At 41.1% G+C, this 26,641-nt stretch overlaps 2 protein-coding genes across 2 annotated transcripts; one reads left to right on the top strand and one right to left on the bottom strand.

Moving 5' to 3' along the window:
• Positions 1–7,782: 7,782 nt before the first annotated feature.
• LOC117901922 (inner centromere protein A-like) lies at positions 7,783–12,449 on the bottom strand. The gene is made up of 3 exons (XM_034812890.1): positions 12,327–12,449; positions 8,431–9,955; positions 7,783–8,374 (listed from the first exon to the last, which is right to left on the bottom strand). The coding sequence occupies exons 2-3, from the start codon at positions 9,925–9,927 to the stop codon at positions 7,811–7,813; spliced, it is 2,061 nt and encodes a 686-aa protein (XP_034668781.1). The 5' UTR covers positions 9,928–9,955; positions 12,327–12,449; the 3' UTR covers positions 7,783–7,810.
• Positions 12,450–21,604: 9,155 nt separating this feature from the next.
• Positions 21,605–23,163, top strand: LOC117902000 (UPF0430 protein CG31712). Its single transcript, XM_034813015.1, has 2 exons — positions 21,605–21,680; positions 21,739–23,163. The coding sequence occupies exon 2, from the start codon at positions 21,760–21,762 to the stop codon at positions 23,146–23,148; it is 1,389 nt and encodes a 462-aa protein (XP_034668906.1). The 5' UTR covers positions 21,605–21,680; positions 21,739–21,759; the 3' UTR covers positions 23,149–23,163.
• The last annotated feature ends 3,478 nt before the right edge of the window (positions 23,164–26,641 follow it).

Here is a 26,641-nt window from a genome sequence, read left to right as displayed (position 1 = left end):
TATAATAATTTTGAGCAGAATTTCTATAATCTTTTTGAGCGAAATTAAAGGTAACTCCATTGGCAGGCCTCCATGTCTGCTGTGGCTCTATCATGTCATGGCTCCTATTTTAGTTGCTATGTAGTGCAGCTGTTTTTTAGTACAAGGGTATACCCTTTAACTCCACAAGTTAGCTCTCAATCTGACACGGGGGGTTGCAAAACTGCAGGCCATGTAGGCAGGCAGTCAGCAGACATCGTTGGCAATGCAACCGACATTATTTTATAATTTACAAACAAGTCGCACGACGCCGACGACGCCGACGACGCCGACGACGATGTCTGCAACACGGTTTACCTTTATCGAGAAACAAACGCAGATGGAAATTCCGGAAGCCCCCCCGCCACTGGGGGGAAATTCCATTAGTTTGCGGATGTATTACACAAATGCAGTTCATCGATAGATGTGTCGATAAAATGTATGAAATTCGATGGATAATGTTATGGCAGATTGGTAGAAACATGGATATATAATTATTTATGGATAGTAGGAGTGTAGGAAATGTTTCTGGCAACACAAATTAATGAAAAATCATGTCGAAAATTTCCCACTTGACTAGCCACAATTTTCAAGCGCTGGTCTGTGTCTTAACCCTTCCTAAAGTATGCCAAAGTATAAGCGAGTAACCGTTACGCTTCAACCACACTTTGAGCCTCATTCCACATTAAGTGGCAAACTTTTGCATCGCTCAGCTTTCACTTTCAGGCCAGCAGCAGCAGCAGCAGTCGTGCAATTAATAAGCAATCCACAGGACAGCGCCAGGACCTCAACTTGCCCCGTGGATGGAGAAACAAGTCAGTTGTCAGTCAGGGAGTCAGATGGTGGGGGTAGCAGCCAAAGGGAAAGACGTCTAGAAATATGACTTATTTAAGTCGGGAGACGCGTGTTAATAACTTTTCCATGCCAACTTTTCCATCATGTGTGTGCGAGAGTGTCCTTCACATGATTTTAGTACTACTGCTGCGTGCGGCAACCAGATTAAAGTGACAGACAAGGGGGCTACAGCTACGCAGGTGGAATAACAAAAGGTGCTTAAGTCCTTGTAAGTGTTTAAGTCGTCTAAGGACGAACAACGAACCCCCCTTCGAGTGCGTGTTTATAGCGCTGTGAAATGAACATTTTGCAGGTAATTTAACAGTTATTAGATTTTTCAACCCAAATAATTCAACAGCCCACCTACCGTAGGCCTATCATCATTCCCTTTGGGAAATCTTTTTTTGCTGCCTTTTACTGAAAAGTTTTTATTTGATTGCGACAAACATTCGCAAAACAGACAAAATGTCAAAAGACATTTTCTGTGCAAAACAATTGCCAGGCGGCAAGCAGGGCACGAAAAACTTTTTTGTGTGTGCCTCGCCCTCGCACTCTCCTCTCTCTCTCTCTCTGGTACTCGCACAACTTTTGCCAAACTATGCCTGATTAAATAAAGATTTTTCCTAGCTTTTGTGAAAGTTGGTCAAGTGAGAAAAGCATCGTCCATGTATCCATGTTGCATAAGTAAATATGCAAAATTGCCATCAAAGCAGTGTTTATACCTTCTACTTGGCAATTGTTGGCTGTTGTAACATCTCAAAAGCACTTACTCGCAAACAAACTGAGAACTGCTTTGCCTACACATTTATTTTGTTAGAATATATGTATGAATAATTTTTTGGCTGCGTAGGATTAAGCAGAAAAACTTTGAAAGAGCTAAGATTCTGAATGAATATTATTTCCGAGGGATTTAGATATTATTATCAACCACTGAAGGAAATGCTGAGCTGAGGTAACTCAATGTCTAATTGTTCCTATAACACATTTCATGTTGATAATGCAGTGCAGTGTCGCTCTTTAACGTATGCTTTTGAAAGTTCGATTCCATTACAGTAGAAATTAAGAAGAGTAGCAATAGAGCAAAGCAGAGCGCAGAGCAGAGGAACAAACTAGAACATATGGCACAACTCGCTCTTCAGCTGATTCTCTTATTTTTAAGTGAGCTTATCCTACTCAGCAGAATTGGCAAGGCATCACCAGCAAAGCAGCAGCTTAGCTTTTGCGGAGCGAAGAGCAGCAATGGATCATTATTCAAATGCTCTTAGGTAGGGGAAGCAGACGTAAGCTTTTAATTGTGTCGCTCTTAAACTTTCGCTCGCATGCGAAGTGAGTGCGCGGAAGCATAAACAGATTGGCACTGCAAGAAAAGAGAGAGAGGAAGAGCACTAAGTTAGCCACGCAGCGGCGCAGCTTTGGCAGGTAAGAGAAAATACGTTCGATAAGTTTCGAGGCATGCATTGGTTTTTCCGTCGGATCCGTGCTCTTTCGCTGGATAGTTGGATATCATTTTTTTTTTTATTTTAATTTAATCGCTACAGCGAAATTGGTTAAATTGGTTAATTGGATATCATTTATTGAGTGTGTGAGATTATTTCTGTGAGAAACTATTGTGCCATCCGAACAATACAAACATTTCATGTGCATGCAAACATGCACATGTACTAGGTACCGTTAATGGCAAAGGGGTCTGAAGCTTGTAAGTAGGGTACAAGAAGCTTCGGCTTAGAACGAAGCTGCTCTCAAACGTTAAGTGCAATTTTGAGTGAGTTTACCTACCGCTGCAGTTTGGGTACAGAGAAAGAGACTCCAAACGACTAAGAACGAGAAGGGACGTGTGAGACGCTTCTTACGCGTCACAACTTTTATACCCGGCACTCAGTACTACATCTGCACCTTAGCGGGGATTTGTCAAATTTTACATTTTTTCTTCATCTGTCATCTACATCAACAACTCTACTCACGCCAACACGCTCCTTTAGCTCGCCACCCACCCCTAGAGCAACACACTGCAGAGTCAGGGCAGAGACGCCGCAGAGGCGGAGACGTGTCAGAGGCAGAGGCCTCTGCCCCTGCGCGAAGCAGAGTGTAAATGAGAGAATGTGTAAAAAACAAATATAAGCTGCGGGACGGGGTGGGTTTGGCCACTGCAAATTAATTTATTCATTTTGGCCATAATAATGCTCCAATGCGTTTTTAGTTTTCTGTTATCTTCAAAATACACTGTTTTCAGTGTGAGCATACAGCAGTCTAGAGCCAAAATTTGGTGGCTCTAGCTCCTATAGTCTCTGAGATCTAGCCGACAAACAAGACAGACGGAGTGACGGACAGACAGACATGGCTCTATCGACTCGGCTATTGATGCTGATCAAGAATATATGTATATACTTTATGGGGTCGGAAACGTTTCCTTCTGTGCGTTACATACAGCCGTTATTCGCACAAATACAATATACCCTATTTACTCTTCGAGTACCGGGTATAAAAACGATTAAAAGACTCAACGATTCCTATTCCAAAGGGTAAGCTCCAAAGTAACCCCTTTAAGCCTCTGCCTTCGCCTAATTTTGACAGTCATAATTGTTTATATTAAATAAGAAACAAAACTCCCTGCTCATAAATATGCATTTCATTTGACGGCTTTAAATAAATTTAACAAATACCTAGAGAGGGACGCAGAAAGAGCGAGAGAGCCAAAAGTATGCCACCCTAAGAGACCGAGCAACTTTGGCACAATTCTTAATTAGCTTTATGAGTTTTCCAGGGTTCCCACTTTGTCCTGTCCTTGTCCGTCGGCCACCTGTCAAAATTCCCATGCGTGCGGTCAGCCAGGTGTCCTAGGACCCCAGCCTAGGCCAAAAACTGACTAAACTTTTTTTTACGTTTCCAACTGAGAAAATATTATGCGAAAAATTATATTAAAACTTTTTTGAGTGCGAGGCTTTTGTTCAACAACATTTCATTGTGGCAGAAGCATGTGGGCATCGGAATCCGCTCCAAGGAAGTGGAGCTGGATAAAAGGGCCAGGAGTCCGGGGAGAGACGTATCAATAGCAATGACAACAATGGCCAATTTATTGCAAGGTTCTTGAGGCGCATAAATTTTACCTTCGCCCTCTAATTGGACCAGTCCCTCCCTCAGTCCTGTCGGCTCCTTTCTTCAGCATAGAAATTGCGACGACGACGATGGCAATGGCGACACTTGAAATCAAAATTCATGACCATAGGTGCGGGGGGAAGCAAGTCAACTGCGGGACTGGGGAAATGTGCGTGCACGTGAGGCTTTTTACTGACAGTCTTTGACTCAAAACCTACCCTACCTAGACAAAGCCATCGGTTTTTTGTACCCTCAAGAAGCGCCGCTAGAAAACTTATCGTGTAGCAGCAGCCGCTGAAGAGTACTCGTATATGGGAGGGAAAATTGTAGGAAAAAGTCCGCAGCTTGTTTGCATTGGGCGTACAGCGAAAAGGCAGCAAGGCGTAACATGCGATAAAATTGAGTTGGAAACGTGTTTCAAATCTAAAATTAACAAACCGTCCAGAGTCACTCACCAAAAGAAAGCGGGTGCCGGAGAGTCAGTCGCCGGAGAGACCGTGCCTTGCCGTCCCCGTGCCATTTCCAACTAAATGGCCTGCGACGCAGAGCCTAGCCCTGCATGTAAATGACTTTTTAATGATGTCCTACAGTCCGCAGTTGGCTACATTGAAATCCTCTTGCTTCCAGTACCATGTCCTTCCCTCCATGCACATCTCTGTCAAGTGTCATACCCTACAGTTTGGCCCCTGCCTAATTGCTGATATAATTTTCTCTTTTTTTTCACTCTCAGCACTTTAATAGTTTTCTTTCTCTATTTTTTTCGCCATCCTTCTCCGGGTATTGGTTTCATGTAAATGTGAGCGCCTGATTAGCGCTAGTCATGAATTTCAATTTGCTTCTTAATTAATTGTTATTTAAAAAATTCTTGCACGAGTTAATGACAGTCCACAGTGACGGAAGCACGAGTAGATCCACTTAAAAGTGTTCCCATAATTGACTTTACAATTGTTCGAGGGAAGAGAATCCAATGGATAATTGCAGTCACTAGGATTCTCTTTCTATTGATTATTACAAGTACAATTGTAATTTAAAGTGAAAGTTCAATGGGGAATTAATTAGGGGAATGCAAGAAATGTGAAAGTTTCGTTTGAAAATTATTCGAAATTAGGTAGTAATGATTCTGATGGCTTATGGAAAGTTCACAATTAAAAGATGTCTTAACAATTAGCTACTTTATAACATTTATTTTAGTATTATTCCATCACGTTGGGCACTCAATCAAACATAGTTATTCTGTTACATTTTGCACTTTCTCCAGTGACTTCTATATGCCACATAGATTCGCCGCAACATTATCATCAACCATTTGAAAAGTCAATCAATACAATTGTGCCAACAAATAGGGTTTAACCAATTTTGTAAGCCAATACAGAAAAGGACACATGAAGAGTGTGTGGCTGGCGGAGATGTGCGGGGGGCTGGCAAATAACAATTTGCAGAGGAAAAACATCAGAGTGGAAAAGTGGTAAGCAAAAATCGAAGTGAAACTGCAGAGGACAGGAGATCTCAATAAGATTTCAATTGTTGTTCGTTGCATGATGGCAGAATGGCAGGATGGCAGGGGAACACTCTGCCCATTTTCATTAGATTTTCAACACTGGCACTGGCCTGCAGTTGTCTGCGTGTCTGTGTGTTGTAAAGTCACAAAATTATATTGTTCAAAATAAAATAAAGCTTGTTTTCGTTCGGTCTTCAAGTGGGAGAAGAGAAATCTAGAGATTTTGGGATAGGCAAAACCCGAAATGCAAACAAACAAAGCCAAAGGCCTAAAGTTCATTTGCACAATTTCCCAGCTCTTGGCCGTAGCACTACCTACTATTACCCCCTGAAATACACTCTATGTATTTCGCCCACTCTCGCCCCCCCCTTTTGACCAAAGTCAAAGGCCGTGTGCGCACAGGCCTTGGCAAACAAAAAGACCAAAAAGACGTTGGCAATCCTTTTGATGAGGTCAACGTTGGTTTGGTTTCCTGCCCACACACACACGCCCCTCATATGTGAATGGACAGTGGTTCAAGGTAAAGCATTAATGGGGGAAATCTATTTCTGTTTGGGAAACTTTTACGGAAAATATTCAAGCAGGAAATAAAAGATATACAAGGATGGGGTTGCAAGGGACCTACTAGACACGACTGAGGAGCGCTGCTGCATGACGAGTAACTCTTTAAACCGTTTCAGAAAGTCCCTGTAGTCTATGCTTGTAGCTCTTGTTTTCTCCTTACCAATCCCAAACCACTGTATATTTTGACCAGAACGATATGCTTACTTTTCCATGTGTTTGTGTGTCCTACAGATAGAGAGATGATGATGATGATGATGGTGATGGTGGTGAAGGTGAAGAGAGGCTGTCGATGGATGATGTCTGGGCAATAGGGGCAAGCGGTGTGTTGCCAAAGCGTTGGCAGGATTAAATTTGGAAGGTATTGAAGCATGTTATTCGTCATCAATGTAGTTTGCACTAACTAGTTTGTGTTGCTCCTGCTGATACTGCCTCTGCAGAGCTGTTTGTTTTCATCTTCTTAATGCTGTTGTTGTTGCTGCTATTGCAACGCATGTTATTATTGTACGAGAGAGAGAGAGACAGAAAGATAGAGAGTTGATAGTGGGAGCGAACTGTGGTCGGTCACTGAGAGTCTCGTCGTTTCCTTGTTGTTTGCATTGTTTACGCACTTTCGCTTTGATATTATTGTAGTGTGCATTTCGGCTTGATAGTCACATGACCAGGAACAAGGAGTAATGGCCAGATTGGAGAGTCACCCCCACACCGAACTGCACCGCCAATTTTACTCTATTGACTGTGTGTAAGGGTGAATGCGTGGTTGGACTTGGTGGTGTGGCTATAGCCGAGGATAGATGGTCTTGTAGCGAAAGAAAAATAAGTGGGTGAATAGATGCTAGATAAATTGATATATATTTAATATTCCTTTCTCTGAGTGATAGAGATGAGTGATTTGTAGAAGGAAGACGGAAGAAAAGATTTATTTCTGCCTAACTTAAAGTCCCATATTTAAGTTTTTATCTACAGAATTGCTTTACAGAGTGACATTTTCACTTAAGATTCCATTCCCATTCTCAACGTAAGGCTCTATCTATCCTTTGATTTTTGCATGCTATCTAAATAATCTTTCTATCTTCCATTTATTTTTCAATCTCTATAGTCTCTTTCTACGATTTCGCTCTTCTTATTCACTTTATTCTCTCCTTTTCTTTGGCAATTGTTCAATGCTTCGCCCATCACTCATCATCATCGCGCAGGGGAGTCTGCTGCCCCTGCCACTGCTCCAGTTCGTACTCCCGCCTCGAGGTTATTGATCACTCGACATCAGTGTGATAAATATCTGGTCGGTTCATTGTCTGAGCATAAGACCACCCCACACCGCTTGCTTCAATGACCCTAAACGCCATTCACTCACCGCCCAACTTTTGCACCTGTCTTTGTTTTATGCTGAATGGTCTTCGGGGTTTTTCTCCATTGCATTATTTATGGGCACAGCAAGCGGCCCTCTCGTGCGGACCACTAAAAACGTGGAGATTTATCTTTCGACTGGCACCTTTTTTTCTCACTGCTTGTTTGCTCCTTCAGATACAGCTCAGATCGTGTGAGGTCCTGACAGGTTCTTTTATGCCTTTTCTTGTATGCCAACCAGTCGTGAAGGTCCTTTTCTTATGCAAAAAAGACCAGCTTGAGCAGCATTGGAATATCCAGAATTCAGTGAAGAATTTTCTGTAGAATTACTAAAGTTTAATAGAGATATACATATATATAATAGAGATAAATGTTAGGACTACATTTTAAATTGTATTTTATTAATTTTTTTAAAGATCTAATATTTCTATATTTTTTACAATTTTCAATTTTTCTGTGTTAAACTGTAACCCAGGGTTGGGGATTCACATACAGCTTTGAGATGGTGCCACGCAACGAGTCCAGTCCCTGATTCATTGGCACCGGCTTGGGCTTTGCGTGGACAGTACTGAACCACTTCTTGAAGGCCATTTCGGACTTTCTTTGGCGATTGAACTGTTCCTCTTCTTGCTTAAGCAGCGCCAGTTGTTGCTCCTTGCGCTTGGCCTTCTCGATCTCGATCTTCTTCAAGTGCCATGATTCGAGCTCCTGCTTGATCATTTCCTGGGATACATTGCGTTTGGGTTTGGCCGGAGCTGCTTTAATGGGATTATTCTTCAGCGAATTGCTGGCATTTAGAGCCGCCAGCTGCATGTGATTCTGTACGCGTTTTGCCTCCTCCTCACGCTGCTTTTTCTTCAGCCACGATTGATGGGCACCCTCTGAAATTTCCCTACGCTTGGCCGTCCAGAAATCCCGGTAGGCGCGTTCTTCCTCCTGTCGCTTCAACTCCGCCTGACGTTGCTTTTTCTTGTATGCCAACCAGTCGTCGAAGGTCCAGTTGCAGGACTTGACATTGCAATTCTGCGTTAAAAATAATTACAATTCGAGGGGAAAATTTATTAGGGAATGGCCATTACCTTCTGTTCTATTTCCTTCTGGGACTTTGAGGACATTTGGAAATGTTTGTTAGTCTCCAGATTTCGCTTGACGTTGGTGGGCGTATCGAAATCGATGGAGTCCTCATCCTCTGGCATTGAGGAGGAAGATGTCCTGCGCAAATATGATTCATGCATTAAATTCAAAAGGCGTTTCCTATTACGTAGCTCATCGGATGTCGAATCATAAATGGAGCGCTTCTTGTTGCCTGCACATGATTCCGGTGACGATTCGTATGGTGATATATGGAATTCTGCAGATCGTCTTCTGGTCATACGATAAGGCCCAGTAGAAGCGTCGGCAGAGGAAGGGGTGGAAAATGGCGAAAGCGATGACATGATATCGCTATTATAGTTCATTTCAGGCGATGACATTGGATAAAACTCCGGGGATCCAGTTAACCTCTCATCCGACGATATGGTTGTTGGGGACTTGAGAATCTCCGTTCTGTGCTTCAGGTTCGTGCGACGATTTTGTTTAAATATACCCTCTGGAGACTTGTTGGTTTTCAACAATCCCTTCTTCGGCTTGGGACTATCTCCAGTCGTAACAAGGACAGGAGATTTCTGTAACTCTTGGTAATTCTTCTTGCGATTATTTTCACCTGGAGGTGAAGGCTTTGGCATCTTTTGTGTTCGCTTTATGCCCATGCGAGAATCTTTATTAGGGGACACATCTGGGGATGAAGAAAATTCAAATTTGTCCACCTCCAAGGGTTGTATAATCATCAAGCGATTATTTCCACCTAATATCCGCTTATGCGATTGTACAGATGAAGATTTTTGCAGCTGCGGTGATCGCTTTATGCCCATGCGAGGAGCCTTATTAGGTGTCACATTTGGGGATGTTGTAGAAACAGATATCGGGGTCTCCTTCTTGGAGGAAGACTTGTGGCTCTTTAAAGCGCGCTTAATGATTTTCGGTGGACTCCCAGTCAAAGGCGTACACGGAGATTTTTGTATACTCGATCGCCTAATGCTTTTACCAGTTTTGCTCTTAGTTGTCTTTTTAGGCGTTGATGAGAGGGGAGATCTGCGGGCAACCACCGATCGCTTAATGGTTATACGAGCACTTTCAGATGTTGGTGGGGACGTATATTTTTGCATAGACGAGGAACCCTTTGTCATGCGCTTTATCTTCTTTATTTCTTTATCGAATTTTGGGGATCTTGGAATCTTAATGTTCAAGCGAACATCCTTGTACATGGCATTCTCAGGCGATCCTTTCTGCATTCCAATACGATGCGAATCAGGCGACAATGGGAAGGTACAGCCACAGCTATTCGCTGCTTCCTGGGCTTTCAGCATAGTTGCCCCCTTGGCACGCTCATCAGAAAGTGTTGCAGTTCTCCACTTGGCGAGCTCATCAGAAAGTTTTGCCACTGTTGTAGCTTGACAGATCCCCGTTCGTGTGCTTTTGAAGACCTCTTTGAAGGGTATAAAGTAACCCTTGGCCTTGGTGCGGTCACAAAATGCCATTTCACTAGTATTTTCTATATGAGTGTTCCTGTGGAGTAGAAAACAATTGAATATCTGTCTGTTTTTTGGGGTTGTACCTTGATTGATGAAGAGTGTGCTACTTTGTAACAGATTTTCAAAATGTCAACGAGGCAGTGGATAATTACTTTTTTTCCAGAGGTATGTAGGGTTGCGTTGTGGTCAAAAATTTTAAAAAATAAAATCAACGGTACTAGATATTTCACTCGAACTTCCACGCGATCTTTATTTTTTCATTGTAAAAGTTTTGTTTTGTTTTTTTTGCTATTCGTTTAATGGGTATATTATGATCATACCATTAATTTAAGCCACTTTGTTTGTTGTTTGTTGTTTTTCTTTTCACCTGAATTGATGTGTGAGAGCTGCTGTCCCGCTGCTTCCGATTCTCATATAAGCCGCCTATCAATGCGGCTCCATAAAATATTTGCCATGGCACACACACACACACACACAGAGAAAAAGTGAAAAAGAGGAAAGAGAGGGGGGGAAGTGAATGACAGGCATTCACACAATTAAACCGTCAGGAAGGCAGGCAGGGCAGGGCAGTAGCCATGCCAATCGCCCCTGCATATGCAACGAGCAAATTTTAATTACAATGGCCGAAAGCAGCGTTCCGAGCCGATCCGATCCATGGGCTCGGAAAAACAACATCAGGTCAGGCGACAATATATACAACAATATAGTTATATATATGGTATAAAGAATACCATGACGATGGGCTGGATGGCGGATGGCGACGACGCAGAAACGGCTGTAGGACGATGTAAACCTCAGTTGCCGACACATCAGTAAATGGCGGCGGCCCATTGACATTTCCGCTGATTACTTTATGACCAAACACATGTACAGTTCGGCATACGCACACACACACACACACACCCACAGTGCCCCACAACTCATGCCAGGATGAAGGGAGTCCAACGCATAACGCACCGACGCCTGTCCCAACATGACATGACATTTCAACGCCCGACCCGCAGTGGTTCTGCCCACAGAGCTCCATCCCATCCCACCATCTGATAGCCCACCACAGTCTCGTCTGCATCTCTCGAATGGATTTGTGGGTTATGGGTCCTGCTCCTGCTGCAACCTTGGCGGTAGGCAGGGTATAATTACTTTGTAATGATGCTTGTTCTTGTATTACTGTGTGGCATGGCTATACGTTACGAATGTGGGCATTTAAACAGGATTTCTTTATAGATTGTTATACTGATTAAAGTTTGGTTGAACAGAGTATCTATGGCAATTTTAATGCATGTTTGTGGCAGGATTTCTGGAAGATATATTTTCTATGATCAAAAGGGATCTTTTACATATTTCGAGGCTTTTTTCTGATTTTAAATAAATACTTATTCAACAAATTATAAATTTAGACCATTTAAGAGATGTTTTCAAGACTGAGACTTGGTTTTAATCGTCATTAAAATAATGTCAGTTTTATTTTTTTAGCACAAAAATTAAAGGATAATATATCTGAAAACACCAACAAATGCTTGGATTTACCATCTGCTAATATAATCTACTGAGGGTATCAGCAGATTGTGTTTTATGTTTTCTGTGGCTGACTGGCTGCGGCTGGAATGGCAGACTGCACACACACAGGGAGAGAGAATTGGCGGAAATCTCCAAATTTAATGACAGACTAATTATGCGTGCAAATGGTTTATAAATATTTTATAATGTCGCGTGTGACCCTGACTTCAAGGCAGAATGCCAACGTACCTGCTGGTTGTTTGTCCCCACCCAATCCACTTGTACCGCTTATTGTATGCCATTTGGCTTTTCCATTGTGCGTGCGTGTGTGTATCTGTGTTTTGCGCATCGCTGATTGCATTGCGGTTTTACGACTTCATTATTGTTAATTATACGCCACGTTACCAGCCTCCCTCCCACCACCCTCCCACTACTCCACCGACTACTCCTCCTAACCAAAACGAAACAGAACCACAGTGAAATTTCCTACATGCACTCCACCACAATTCCAACACAAAACCCACTGCAACTGTCAAAAAATGCAATAGCATTGTGTTATAGCCACGGAAAATATGACATTGCCTGGCCACCACCACGAAAACTAATTGGATGGTGGTGGCGGTAGGGAGGTGCATGTTCTGGACATACATTGCGACTGCGATTACTAATTTCAGCCACAGCATAGCAATGCATTTTATGAATTATTACTTTGAAAATGAAGTTAATGAGTAAATCTTATTAGTTGGTGTTTTTGTGTTGTTTTCTGTGAGTGTTTAGAGAGCAGAAAATGGGAAACAAATAATTGGATTAATAATGAGGGAAAAGAGAGCATGAACTCTAGAGTAGAACCAATTACTCTGTCTGTAAAGTGTAAAAATAATACTAGGAAATACTTGTACTCGACTCACCTGATAATTTTAAAATTTTCCTTTTTAAAATATATTTCTAAGCTGCGTTTTAATCTATTTTAAAACCAGTGTTTGGGCACTTATCCAAATTAGTTGTAGGTATAATATTTTGTTTGTTATACATTTGATTCACTTATATTTTAATCGTAGCCTACTCCTACCTCAAGTGTTTTTGTATTTGGTTTAAAACATATTTTCATTTTGTTTAAAAATTTACTGTGTGCCATTTCTTCACTATAATTGATTGTATAATTGAGTTTTAATTGATTACTAGCTGAAAGTGTGCAAATATTTATTATGCATGCAATGGAAATTAATTTACTTAACTGAAAAAACACATTAGAATAAACTAGTCCAATGAAAACCTGTTTATAGAGAGAGAAAGAGAGAGGAAAATATATTCTTGGGCCACAGGATATTTAGCAGAAAATCAGCAACAGAATTTTGTTGCTCAAGGACGATACTCATTAAGTGTCTGTGCAGAAACATGAAAAGGCATCATGATAATGTCATGGCTCACACAAACACAAGCACACAGACAGACATCCTCAAACTTTACTCAACTTATGGATGGCATTAAATGTCATAAGCCCTGGAAATGATAATGCATAAACAGATTTCACATCATGAACGGCATGCTTGCCTTCAAACCTCTTCAGATTTTAGCATTCAATTCATTTCACATGCACGACCAATAGACAGAGATGACAATGGATGCGACTTCAAGTAGGCCTGGCTCCAGGTCCCGGCTCCTTCTCCTCCTCCTCCTCCTCCTCGTCCTCCTTTCGTACTGCTGCTCCTGGTGCTGCCAAGGTTTTGATTTGAAAATTTGTAAATGCGGTCACGTATGTTATTATATCAAATATCTTTCATGGTTATGTTTATACGCTTACATTTGTTGCTGCCAAATGTGCCGACCCTCTTTCTCCTCTAACCAATTGCCACTCAACAAATTGACTTTTGTGTTCGCAATTTGAAACTGTCGCTCATGTAATACATACAAACCTATTCAGACATATGTATGTGCATACATATATATGCATAATAAATACATACATACATACATATGTACGTAACGTTGCATTCCCTGGCATCATCAACATCATCGTTGTGTGTAAAATTTGAATTTATATTGAATTTTTGTATCGTATTCCATACTCTGGGATTATAATTAAATCATTTTACGGCATTTGATTTCTTTAAAGGCTAATCATAAGGGGCAAAGCTTATTTTGAGGCTCTTTTCTGGGCTTTGAATGAGGATTAAAGTCGATTTCTGTTGGCCAGTGACAGTATATGAATTGATTGCCAAATGGCTGAGGAAAGGTATAAATTGAGTTATTTTATGGAAGACAAATCCGAGAGATGCTCATGGAGCTACTTATGATTGATGATATACTTGGGGAAAAAATAGAATGAAAATCTTTTGCAAATTTTCCTGTACAATTTTTCACTCATTTTATATTTTAAAAATTTTGCTGGGAAATAATTCCCAAATATATTTCTATGCTCTTACTTTTCACACAACAATTTGCAGCAAATAAACTTCCAGCCATTTTAGTGGCGACTACTTGAATGCTCCCACTGTGTGCCACAAGTCAGAGCTCGAAACGGGTCGTAACTTGGCACCAGTCAACGTTAAAACTGCTCGAATTTGTGTCTCAAGTCAACGCTAAAACTGCTTGAAACTTGCCACCAGTCAATGCTAAAATAGCCTCGGAATTGTGGCACAAGCCAGAGCACAAATTTTAAAGTCAAATAAGCACAACAGCCAGCATCCAGAAACTCACTTACTTAACCTTTCGAGGGAACAGCAGCAAAGAGCCAGCAGCCTTCAGGAAATCCCTTGTGAAACCTGTGTAGAAATGTGCCTATCATGCTGCATGTCAATGTATCTGGCGAAATGTATCTTTCACGCTCAATTTATTTGTAATGATGTCGACAGCAGCAGCGCGAAGCTTCCCCTGTGGGGAAAAGCCAGAACATGGCTAGAAGGAAATCCACTTGGAGCAGGGGAAATGGGAAAGTGTAAGAGCGAAAAAAACTGCGTGGAGTGGCGGCCCCCAAAACCCTCAAATCATAAACCAACGGACCACGGACGACTCATTCGAGTGGGGCAACTTTTCGCGAAAGCATTTTTCATGTCGAAATCGTTGGGTTCTATGGGAAAATTGTTGTCCCACGAGAGTGCGGGGGGGATGGCACGGGCAGGGACTTACAAATGAAATAGCCGCATGTGTAATGCTCCTAATGAAATAAACATGTTTATTAGATACAAATGTGTATCAGCAAGGGGGCGCTGCTTTCTGGTTTTGCTTTTTTTTTTACGGGGTTTTGCCTTTTTATGATAGAGGTTCACAGTGCGTATGATTAATATTAAGTGTAGCTGCCACTTGCCACCTGTCCGCTTTGTAATTAATTGAATTATTTTTCTCAGGACGTGCCAAAAGGCAATAAGAATGACGATGATGATGGGAAAGGGCTCAAAAGGAAAGGCCATAACGAAGAGGCATTATAAATTCAAAGGGCATCAAAAATAGCGGAAATGCAATTAAAATTGTGCAAAGTTTTCCATCCACATAGCACAGAGCTATCCCTTGGACTTACTTTGGGTGTGGGTGGTGGCTGGAAGGCAGGCGTTGGTCTATGAGTGTGGCTAAGCACAAATTACCAACAGCTACTTAGGCGGCAGAAAAAAGGGCAAAAAAAAGAGAACTCAACTCCAGCCCAAGAGAACTTGCAACGGAATGCTGCAAGCGAAATGAGTGCTCTATTATGCTTAATTAAGCTTCTTTCTCTCTGCGGGATGGCAAGGAAACTGAGTTGGGTGCATGATGGGACATCTAAGGGTATGGAGGCAGAGGACGCAGGTTAAGTGAGGAGGCATCAAGTGCAATTGGCCAAGTTGTAGAAAAGTGTAGAAAGTAAATGAGGGATGGAGTGGGGGCAAGTGCTACTTCTTGGTTAGATATTGTTTTGTTCATTTGGCAAGAGGCTGAAAAGTGGATTAAAATGGCTGAGACTCCATAAAAAATATCAGGCAGCAGGAGCGCCAAAGGGGCTTTAGGCTTATTTGAAAAAATTTGTTTCTAAAACTCATTTTTTAATCACTTCTAAACCATTCGCAGATTAAATTGTAAAGTAAACTGCGAGTATTCATCGTTTAGCGACGTGATTTAATTAGCCATAAAAAACTATGCTCGCCAGCAACCCTTTACAACCCTTAAAAGTGTTTACAACTCAATTGAAAACATGCAAATCGCCTTAAACTATTAAAATTAATCCATTAAAAATAAATAGAAAAAAGAGCAACAGCTGCAGGGGGGGAGCAAAGGTACAGGTAATACTTGTAACTACAGCTATAGTACAGTCTGTATTCAGTGCGGAATGCTAATGAGGTTAATGTTTGCATTGAACCCGAAAAATTTCCAGAAGACAGAGGGGTAAAAAAGTCAAAATTTCATCATCATCATCAGCATCATTATCATCGCTCTACGTCTCTCTTTTTTTCTGGCTGCCAACATAAGCGCATCCGTGGAATTTCAATAATGTGTGTGTGTGTGTGTTTATGTGTGTGTGTGGTTGTATTCCATTGCAAAAAAGAAGTCAGACAAACGGAGGGGTAGGTGGGTTGGGCAGAACTTGAAGAGACCAACTAATCAAGGTAATGAAATCAGTTTTATTTTCGCTTTTTTCCCTTTTTTTCCAATGCAAAACAGCGGAGTGGTAGCAAAGGGGCAGCATTGGGGGGGAGAGTGTTTGCCCTCGGTTCCCTCTCCATTTTTGTCTGGCCAGAAGGACTGACTCCCTTTAGAATAGACTGTCTGTGAGGCTGTTTATATTAGAAATTAAAAGTATTAAAAATGCTAAAGGTATGCAAATGATTGCAGGAGAGGCAGAGCAGTTGGAAGATTAAAGGACTAGGGAGAGCAACATTACCAGAGGTATAAAGCCGAAAGCTAAGCGAAACCGATGCTTAAATATTAGTTACTCAATCATTATAGATTGGAAAGTGCACAAGGGATACGGTAGAGTTAGGCAAAGTCTATCCAGTGGACTTTATTTTCGTCTAAATTAGTTGCCACAACACAACAACACAGCCATCAATCTCCACTTGTCACTTGCTTGCCTGTCCATTCATGAGCTGAGGGAAGCTTTGGCAACCACTAAAAAGTTTGCCAGCTCCCGGACAGAGTAGAGTTCACAAGTTGTGCAACAATCTGATGCAGAAAACGATACGAGTTTGGGGGTAAACTTACTGCTGCTGCTGTTGCTGATCCTTCAGGCTCGTTTCACATTTCCGCTCTTGTGAAAATATTAATTACCAAAATTTCTACACACACAGACAGAGAGAGAAAGAGGGGAGAGTGGCAGTGGATGAAATTTCCATAGGTTTCTGTCTCTGTGTCTATGGTTTTTCGAGGGAAAATCTTGTCAGCAATTCAATTAGTGGGCGCTTGCATTTATCTTATTTAAATGCAGAACACCTTTCGGTACAAGAGGGGAGAGCAAAGAGCGAACAGTGTACAGCCATGTGTGTGAGTGTCGTTATGACAACGACAACGACAAGGAGTCGAAGGACTCGCTACGAACTCGTGACTTATGCACTGACGCAACCAATTATGGCTTAGGGGCCAAAACTGTAACTGCAACCGTCTCGCCGCCTTCTATCCCTAGACATTTCTACACACCCCCTTTCTACAACCCTACACACCACCTACCTCTCATATGTGTGTGTATGTGTGTCTGCTGTGCATACTTTTGTGACTGACTGTGTGCCTTCACACGTAAACACTCATGTAATGCCTTTTTGCCTCTCTGCCTTAGGTTTTACCTTTACCTCTACCGAAACTATGTCAAATGAAATTTCATGCTCTGCGACACTGAAATTTTGATTGTTTTCGAGTGTGTGGGATCACCATTTTCGGCAGCTTACTCTATCCTTTTATTTTTTTATTTTTTTCGTTTCGTGCCATTGATAGAAGCGGGAAAGATTCGTGGTTACAGCAATATTTCATTAGCAATTGTTGAAAAGTTTCTTAATTAAATATGACACGGTAGCTGGAAGGTAGATAGACGCTGGTGCCTTGTGCACCGTGCCCTTGGCCAGTTCTAATTGATGTTGAGAGATGGTTTTGCCAGCGTTGCAAAGACTGTTGTTGACATCGAGAGCGTGAAAAGCTGCGATAAATCGTTGGAAAAGGGTTTAGGAAAGTCGGTGAAAGTTTGTGCTTCGTGAAGAAGGAATTAAGCTCAATTTTACAAGTAGGGCTGAAAGCGATGATTCGCTTGCAGTTATGGAGATTTGTAGAAAATAACTTTTTTTGTAAAAAAGACTGTGAAAAAACAGCCTTCATCGTAGAAACTGACAGGATTTAAGTGTGAATGTCACAAGAAACCCCAGAAGAGCCGCAGACGTACAGAAACATGGAAAACCTATGCCTTAGGACCACTCCAATGTCTCATCTGCAAAACTTTTCTGCTCTATGATGACCTCTTCCATCTCAAGCACACTCCGAACTCTCCTCTCCATTGCATCACTGCTCTCCAGAAACGACGACCTTCATTTGTCGAATATTTTCAGCTTCATTTGGGTCCTAGGTTTTTGTGGTTAAATTAAATTCAGCCACTTGTAAAAGAAGCACCAATGGAGCACCACCAAACATTCAACTGTCGAAACTTTCTCGTGCTCGGCCATAAGTCAATTAACTAAATTGGCTTACTTAGAGGTTGACTCTTGACTCCTTGACTCCTTACTAAAGGTTGTCGTCGCTGTCTCCAACTTCAACTTCGACATTGACTACGTCTGGGTCTGCTTGCTTCGAGTGTATGGGGTTGGGAGTTACTTATCTGATTTGTTTGTGGTTCATTTCTACACTTCATTTCTGTGCGTGAGGTCCTGCCACAAGGATGGGGATCCATCAAGCAAAAGATTGCCAAAGATATTGGCTTTTCAATTCCTGTCACAAGCCTGTGCTGACATTTTAATTAGATAAAAAGTTTCTGTAAGCAACAATGTCACGAGTGCTTTGTACATTTATTTTAAGACAAGAAATTAGCATTTTAAATAAGTATTAAATTCGATTTCCAGATGAGTTTTGTTATAGTTCTTTGGTGGATCATCAATTCCCCCATTTTTTGCGACTGTCATAATTTCCCTTTAATAATTTAGTATTTATTCAATGCTGTTTTCAATTTGTCAAACAGGCAAAAATTAATCAGTTCAATTTGACGCTTCATTGATTAAAAATACAATACGTAGTCACCCCACCAACCCTCCTCGTAGCCTACGGAGCCGTCATCAGCCGAGTGCGAGTATTCATAGAGTTAATTAAATTTGCGGCCGGTGAAAGTGAAATGTAACGACACTCGATGGCGGCAAATACGGAATTGTTATGATTGTAAATAACATTTTAAATATATATATTCCCCACGGTGCAAGGCGGGTTGGGGTGTTCGCTGTGTGGCGGTCTCTGGTCTCGGTTTCGGGTCACATATGGCGTATGAAATATGCCCCGCATTGGCCACAGGTAAAATTGTCACGTTTTTAATTAAACGTGACCCCCAGCCAGTAGAACCAACAAAATACGCACAAAATAATCAATGGTATTGGGCACTGCCAATAGTCCGTGCGCGAACCAAACAAAAATTAAATTATAATTACAACAAAGAATAATACAAATAAAAAGTTATTTCGAGTGCTTGCCTGAAATGCTGTAATTGACGCGACGCCAGGACATGCACAACAAGAATGGCTGGACAACCTGTTGGAGTCCTTGGGGCAAAAATGTTTAAATGTATGTTCAAAATCCCTAGAAATGTAATCTTTAAATCAATTTACGAGCTTTAAAAAACTTGTATGCATTTTATTGAGGAGTCTGTGAGCATTTTTTGGGGATCTCCAGCGAGTTTTATTCGTAAATCTTTAAAAGATTTCCTCATCCAATTGGTATCATTAGTTTATCCAACACTTTCTCCTGTCTTCCTGTGTTATTCGAAACTTGACACGCACTCTTACGCGTAAAATTGTAAACGGAACAGCTGCACAGTTTCCCAAGCTTTTCGTAAATTATATGGCACTAAAGTTAGTAATTTTAAATAACGATTTTCCTTTGGCTTAGCCCCAAAATAGCAGCCATTGATTCGGTTTATAAGCTACATTCTCCTCAATTAATTGTACCATTTAAATCTATTTTAAAATTCTTTAAAATATATAGTTCTTTGAGGCCCATTCTTTAATGTTGGGTTAATTTTTGTTCCAGGGCACAAAGTGGAAAATGTTCTGTTATCTTGTGGGTTTTGTGACCCGTTTACCGAAACAGGAACACTGGAGTGAACCCATGATACAAATTAACACACACGCAACACGGCCACGCCCCCTTTTTGACAAGTCATTTGGCAGCTCGTTGCCGAAAAAAACTTAATTGGTTTTCGCATTCTTTTTCGTATTTTGTTGTTGTGTTTTTTTAATTTGAGAGCCAAGATGTTGGCAGACGATACACGACAATTAGGGATATAAAAAATCATTTCATTATGTCTATCAAGGGGGAGACAGAGAAAGTGCAGGAAAGCGATAAGTGCGATAAGGTTTTGTACCCTGGGAGGAGGCTCCTTTTTGTTTCTAGAGGTATGTTGAATCCACATTGCTTCTGTTCTATTTCATCTTTGGAAATATAATCAACGGAAGAATTAGGAAAATCTCAGGCATAGGTAGCCCCTAATTTTATCAATCTCCCGTTAAGAGTAGATCAGTTTGAGATCTCCTGTGAGCCTTGTCCTGCCGCTCGAACTTCCCCGATTACCAGGTATCTCTCTGTCGAATCACGTGACCATGTCATTATTTCTTGTTTTTTATTACACCTGAGCCAGGTCCATGTGTGTGTGTGTCATGTGGGTGTAACTGTGTGTGGTTTGGAGTCTCATTAAAAATGGAAGGGCCGCTCATTAACTGGGTTGTGAAAACAACTACAACTACAGGAGCAGGTGCAGGGACAGGCACAAAACCTCGACCACGAGACCAGGTACACTCCACACACACACATGAACACACAAAAATACGATTTTTAAAGGAACGGCAACTTTACGCTCAGACACCCATATCTGTGTGAGAGGGGAAGTAGCCATATCAGTAGTTGTGTGTGTGTGTGTGAATGAGGCAGGAAGTACCTACATACATACATATGTACATATGTATATGTGTGTGAGGAAGGAAAGGACTGCACTATGGGGATTTTGATCACATTTTCTGGCCAAAAATTTAACACAGCTTACCACTGTTAAGTTATGAGATGTTAACTAGCGAGATGCAAGCACGGAAACTTTTTAATAGCATACAATTTGAAATTAAACAATATAAGTGACGTTTTCACTTCGCAGCCTCCTCGCAGAGGTTTTAATTAAGTGTTTTTGAACTAAAGAGGCTTACAAAAATAGTGTCACCTCTTGGCAGCATACGACTTACTGCATAATGTAGAGTGTTCCATATTTGCATATTTGTTAAATGTTATTTCATATTTGTGATATATTTTGCACACCAATGTGCAAATTTGTGCATTTTCTCTGTAATTCAAGATTTTAGGACTAAACCTAAGGTTTGAAAATTCAAAGCTGTTTTCATTGTTAAACTCAGTAAAGCCGAAAATTGCAAATGGGGATGATCATTTCCATTGCACTTAAGCGTTAATACCTGTCACTAGTTTTGAGAACGATAAAGAAACTTCTATGATAAAATTAAGAGATTTTATGAACTGTTTTTCGATAAATTTGACAATTTGGACGGGAAAGTGGAAAGAATATTTCGATGTGCTGAAACTTTCTAATTGGCGTTACCACGCCTATTTTTTCAAAATACCTTCCTCTAATTAATATGAACTAATATCAAAAAAATAATTGAAAAATTCTTCTTTGGGTGGAGGGTATTAATTTTTGCCACAAAATTAGGTCAACTTCCCCATAGTCGACTGTATTTCTGTGTGAAATTGGGAGTATCTGTGTCTTCGTGTGTATCTGCGCTTATAGGGTAGTGTTTTAATTACCTTTTGTCCTGTCGTCGCCATCGCCATCGTCGTTGTCGTCGTCACTGACCAGAACCTGAGCTCGACCACCGTTCGACTCGTTGTTTAAGTAATTGTTTGTCATTAGTTAAAATGTTTTCATTTTGCTGCGGGCTAACCAAACGTACACTGATAAAAAAAAACCCAGATCTAGTAGGTTTTTATTAAGGGGAGTCACACAGCTCTCGTAACGAGATTCCTTAGTTTACGAACATTATTCATTAGAAACACAACGTCATCTGGAAAAACAAAAAGTATTTATTGAAAAAAAATAAATTTAAAAAATATTTTATTTTGTGCTGGTAAAAATCCTACACATTTGTTTTGGTATTTGCTTTGATTTTTACTTATCTTACGCAGAGATTCGGAAAGTCTGACCAAATGGCTTTTCAATCGCGAAAAAACAAGACAGACAATGTCGTGGAAGAAGAGGAGCTATTTTCGGGCTATAGTTCCACAAATTTGATAGAAATTAGCGACTCAGAAGAGTCTATAGATGGTTTCAGCGATCGCTCTTTGGGTGCTCCAACTGTTCGATTTGTGGGCGGCCAAAAGCCGTTCGAAGAGCAACCAGAACCCACTGCCGATGAAGACGAACACTCAGACACGGAGTCTCAACACACATTTGTGGGCCATGATGAATATAATGCTGATGAGGCTGATGACAGCGACACCGATGACATTTTGGATTTTTGTCACCAGTTGGAGGAAGAAGAGGCGCGGGATGCGTTGGGTGGACTAACCATCAATGATGATGACTTGGAATCCATAATGAATTGCTACAAGAATACACCAAGACCTGATGGCGAGGAGGCTGATTCACGCAGTGAGAGCTCCTACGACAGCGAGATGGGTGACTTCCTGAAGCCCACTGTTATTCTTGGCAAAACATCCGTGGGCAAGGCGAACTCCAACGCTCATGGCGACGCCGACAGCCTGGACTCGTTCAACAGTTGCAGCGTGGGATCGGCTAGTGACAGACGCTACATACGCAGCAACGCCACGCAGCAGGACTGGAAGTTTCTTGAGGCCAGCTCCGATCGCGAGCAGCAAATTAGCAGTCGCACCTACAACATAGAGACTTCCTCGCAGTCCACTTGCAGCTGGAGTCATGCGTATGGCGCTGCCTTTCAGGCCTCGGAGGGGAGCAGCAACTATTTGCCTCCGCTGAATTTGAACAGCAGCGGCTCGGAAAGCTCTGCCACCTACTACAAGTGTCTCGAGGAGAAGAAGGAGCGCGATGGCCTCAAGTATGAGGAATGGAAAAAGCGCAAAGATGACCAAGAGAAGAAGAGGCTGGCGGCCGCCAAGCGTCGACATGAGAAGGAGCAACGAGAGATGGAAAAGCGTGCCGAGGAATCCAAGAAACACTACGAAGAGTGGTTCCAACGCAAGCAGGAACAAAAGCTGTTGGATAATAAAAAGAAGCTACCAGTTCTCAAGACGAACACCAACCGCAACAAGGAGACGCCAGAGGCCAAAGAGCGGGTCAAGGAATGGGAGCGCCGCAAGATCGAGGGGCAGAAGCAAGAGCGCGAGCGACTCCGACGCCAGCGGGAACTTTTCGAAGAGAAAGAGAAGAAACGCCTGCAGTTGTCCGAAGCCGCCTACTCTAAATGGATGGAGAATATCGATTCGCGTCCCATGCCTGTGCCTCTTAACCAGGGCTTCGACTCACTCCGTGGCACAGTCTCAAAAATTTATGTCAATCCGAATCAGTGGGACTCGAGCATCGATCCTTCGCCAGATCTGGACGATCGTTGCATCTAAAGCCAAAAAGGCCCAACCGATTTTCAATTTTTCGTGTTACAGAATGTTCAAAATATATTTAAAAAATGCTGCCCGAATAAAAAACTAATAAAAATATTAAAAATGTAAGAAAATATTTCAGAAATGTATGAATTTTTCAAGTAATTTTTGCTAGGTCGGAAGTATTTTTCAAACTCTCTCTTTTTTCTATGTCTTTGTCTTTCTGTCAGTGCACTTGCCTCATGCTCAGCTCGTGCAATTATAATTGTTTTAATTAAAAAGCACAGACAGACACATACATTAAGTGGATATTTCCGGCTGAAGTGCCTGCCAATAACCAAATCTATGAGCAGAACTTTAGGCAAAAGCCTTTGTCATATTTTTGTTGCACTATTTCTGTCAAAAAGTTAGATTTCAAGTTCGTACTGGCACAGACACGCACTAGCTCCAAGTGTATTGTATTTTTAACCATTTGTACACAGGTTTTGTCAGTCATTCAACTTGGCCACAGGCCTGTCCTTAATCCCAGCTCCCCTGCCGCTTTATAACGCTATCTTTCCTGGTTCTATTCCCTCAATATTTGTTTCATTACTTTCCTCTATTTTCTACTACCCCATTCTCTGCTCATTTTGCTCATTCTCTTGTGTGTTTGAGTAAATTTGTGTTTTTATTATTTATTTGCCAAGTCCATGGGGAGTCGTCGTCGTTGGCTCTCCTTAATTAAGCTTCTCCCTCCCCTTTTTTTGTGTTGTAGTACCTCTATTCACCCTGAACATTAGACTTTTATTTATGCAATTAACCAAAGCTTCGTGTAATAAAGTCCGGTTAGGTAAAATCTTTGATTAATTGTAGTTTTGTTTACACGATAAGAGACCCCGACATGATTATGGCAGTATGACAAGCTTGTGTTGTGGTCCTTTTGGTGGGATTTTTCTCTCCTGACGTGGGTCTCTTTTCTCAGGTGATTAGTGCCTGTTGTTGGCCTAAGCTCTGGCAATTTGTTAACATGCTTTTTGGGACTGGCTAATCGCTTTTTGTGGGCCCTCTCATCATTACTATTATCTGTTGTGGGCTGTCAGCTAATGACTCCGAGTGGGGATTTGTGGCTTAGCCATTTGCCAGAATTGTATGTAAATTGATAAATTAAGTGGCGTCCTTTGTGGGGGCTATAAATTGGTCTATTGATTGGAGCAGATTTAACGTTTGATTCTAAGGGATGAGTAATTTTCCTACACTGACACTTTGTCGAGGTAACAAATGGTTTCCCCCCCACCTAACATTGAAATTTATTCTTTTTGCTGGGCCATAAACTTTAACAGGAAATCGTAAAATTTAGGGTGGACCAAGAGCTCTAAATGGAACCCTACTCATACGATGATGGCATAATCACAGCACACACAGAAATGATACAAAATTTTAATGCGATGACAGATTTTTTATGGCCTTGTGGGCCCTGGGCTTGGGCCATAAATTAAAGAACCATTTCAAGTCGCTTGACTTTGCACATCATTCCGCATTTAAATTCATTTGCAAAAGCATTTAAATAACAATTAGGAATACACAAACAAACACATACAGCACACACAGGAAACTAAAACAATTATTGTAACCCAAAAATGTATGCAGATTAGGGCCGAATTTGTGGCTTTGAAACATTTTAAATGCAAATCAAAATGCCGAAAATAATTGTAATACGAATACTCGAAATGATTTTACTTCACCACGCAGGCGAACAACAGCAAAAAAAGAAGAAAGGACCAAAAGAAAATTAATAATAAATCTCAAAATGCTCATTAACTTAATTACAGTGTTTATTTTCATTGCCCTTCCTGTGCGGTGCTATGCGGCATTGCTTTCAGCTATGTTTGAAAATACCCTGTAATTGTAGTGGAAAGGTATAATGTAGGCAATATATGATGGAAATATAGTTATAAAAAATTTTAAAATTATTATACAATTCTTAAGAGTTTTTAAATCTTTTTTCTTCCCCTCTTCGCATGTATTGTAAATTGTTTGATAGGGACATTCCACGTCGATATATTCCTCTTTAACGCTCGTTCTCTCGTGTATTTTATCCCTCAGCATTCACGTTGCTTTCCCTTTTGCTTTCCCTTTTTTTGTGTGTGTTGAAATGCTTTTTTTTTGGGTGCGTCACGCAATTTTGGTGGTTCTTTTCGTATACCCCAGGCCCGTGGTGCTCTGATAAACAACTCAACGCTGAAAAAATAGCCTCAAAACATGAAGAAATTGCGCGTCTTTAACCTTAATGTGTATTTAAGTAATGTTAATTGTGTGCAGGTTCTGTTGGCGGCTGGCAGCTGGCATATGGCAACGTTAGATGTCGCCACTACCAAGCTGGCTTCCTCTTCCTGTGGGTCCTGCTTGGGACACACATTTTTTGTAATTATGCTAATATAGAAATTCGCTTCGGGTAGCGTATCTAAACCTGTGTTATAGTTGCTATAATTCTTTGCCTGTTAATTGAATTTCAGCGAATTTCAGTGCCTGTGAGGGCAAGCAAGCAATTAGATATGGCTGGATTCCAGGCAGGAGGAAAAAGGCGAGTGTTTGGACAATGATTTTAGTATGCAATTTAAGGAAATGTAAATGGAAAAATGAAAGCAATTGAGTTTTAGTTGAGGTTTATTAGCACATAAACACACAGGCAATCAACTAAAAATGGAAATACCTCTTGAATTTGATCTCAATTGATTACACATATAGATTACATATTCACTCCGGTTAATTAACATTCTTCTTGCAATTTATGAAGCTCATTAATTTAAAAAGATATTCCACTTTCCATGCATGTATATATATTGACCCCAACTTCATATTTGTACGCTTTAAATTGCCTTTATTGTACTTTTACGTGCTGAAAAATGATCTTTTTTGACCGCATTTCATTTTTTTTAACGTGTACAACGAGCCAATGGACCTCTTAATGCCCCTTAGCAGTTTGACATTATTAAAATCGAAACTATTTGGGTCAGTCGGGGGTAAGGACAGTGCCAACGACAGGGACATACTATCGATGGCTTTTGGGTTCACATACCAACCCATAAGAGAGAAAGGTAAATGCATATTTACAACACTTTAACCTTGAGATTTATATGCATTATATGCAAAAATGTCTGTCAGATGTACCTATCCACCTATGTATGAGGTCAGGCATTGCACTGCTACACTCGTTGGTGTGTTTTTTTGTGTAGAGAGAAAAATCCATGAAAATGCACTAAAAAAAAAAAAAAAACTAAAAGGGGAGCAAGTAAGGAGCTCACGTAAGCCGGAATGGTGCTGTGGTTGCACCTGTTTTGGCATGTTTGAAAATTCCTGGAAACAAATGTAATAAAAACTACTCGTAATACACACGCTCAACAGTACACATAGATGTACATATGTACATACATATGTACTGCCATTGGGTTAGGTGAGAGCAGCGGGCTTTTTATTAGCCTGAGCTTTTTGAAGAGTTCTCTGGCCGAGAGTTGTGTTTTCTAATTTTGGCTTTGCT

The sequence above is a fragment of the Drosophila subobscura genome, chromosome U, assembly GCF_008121235.1.
Source record: "Drosophila subobscura isolate 14011-0131.10 chromosome U, UCBerk_Dsub_1.0, whole genome shotgun sequence".
Classification (NCBI taxonomy): Eukaryota; Metazoa; Arthropoda; class Insecta; order Diptera; family Drosophilidae; genus Drosophila; species Drosophila subobscura.
Note: the sequence above shows the minus strand (reverse complement) of the source record. Positions and strands in the feature narration are given on the sequence as shown.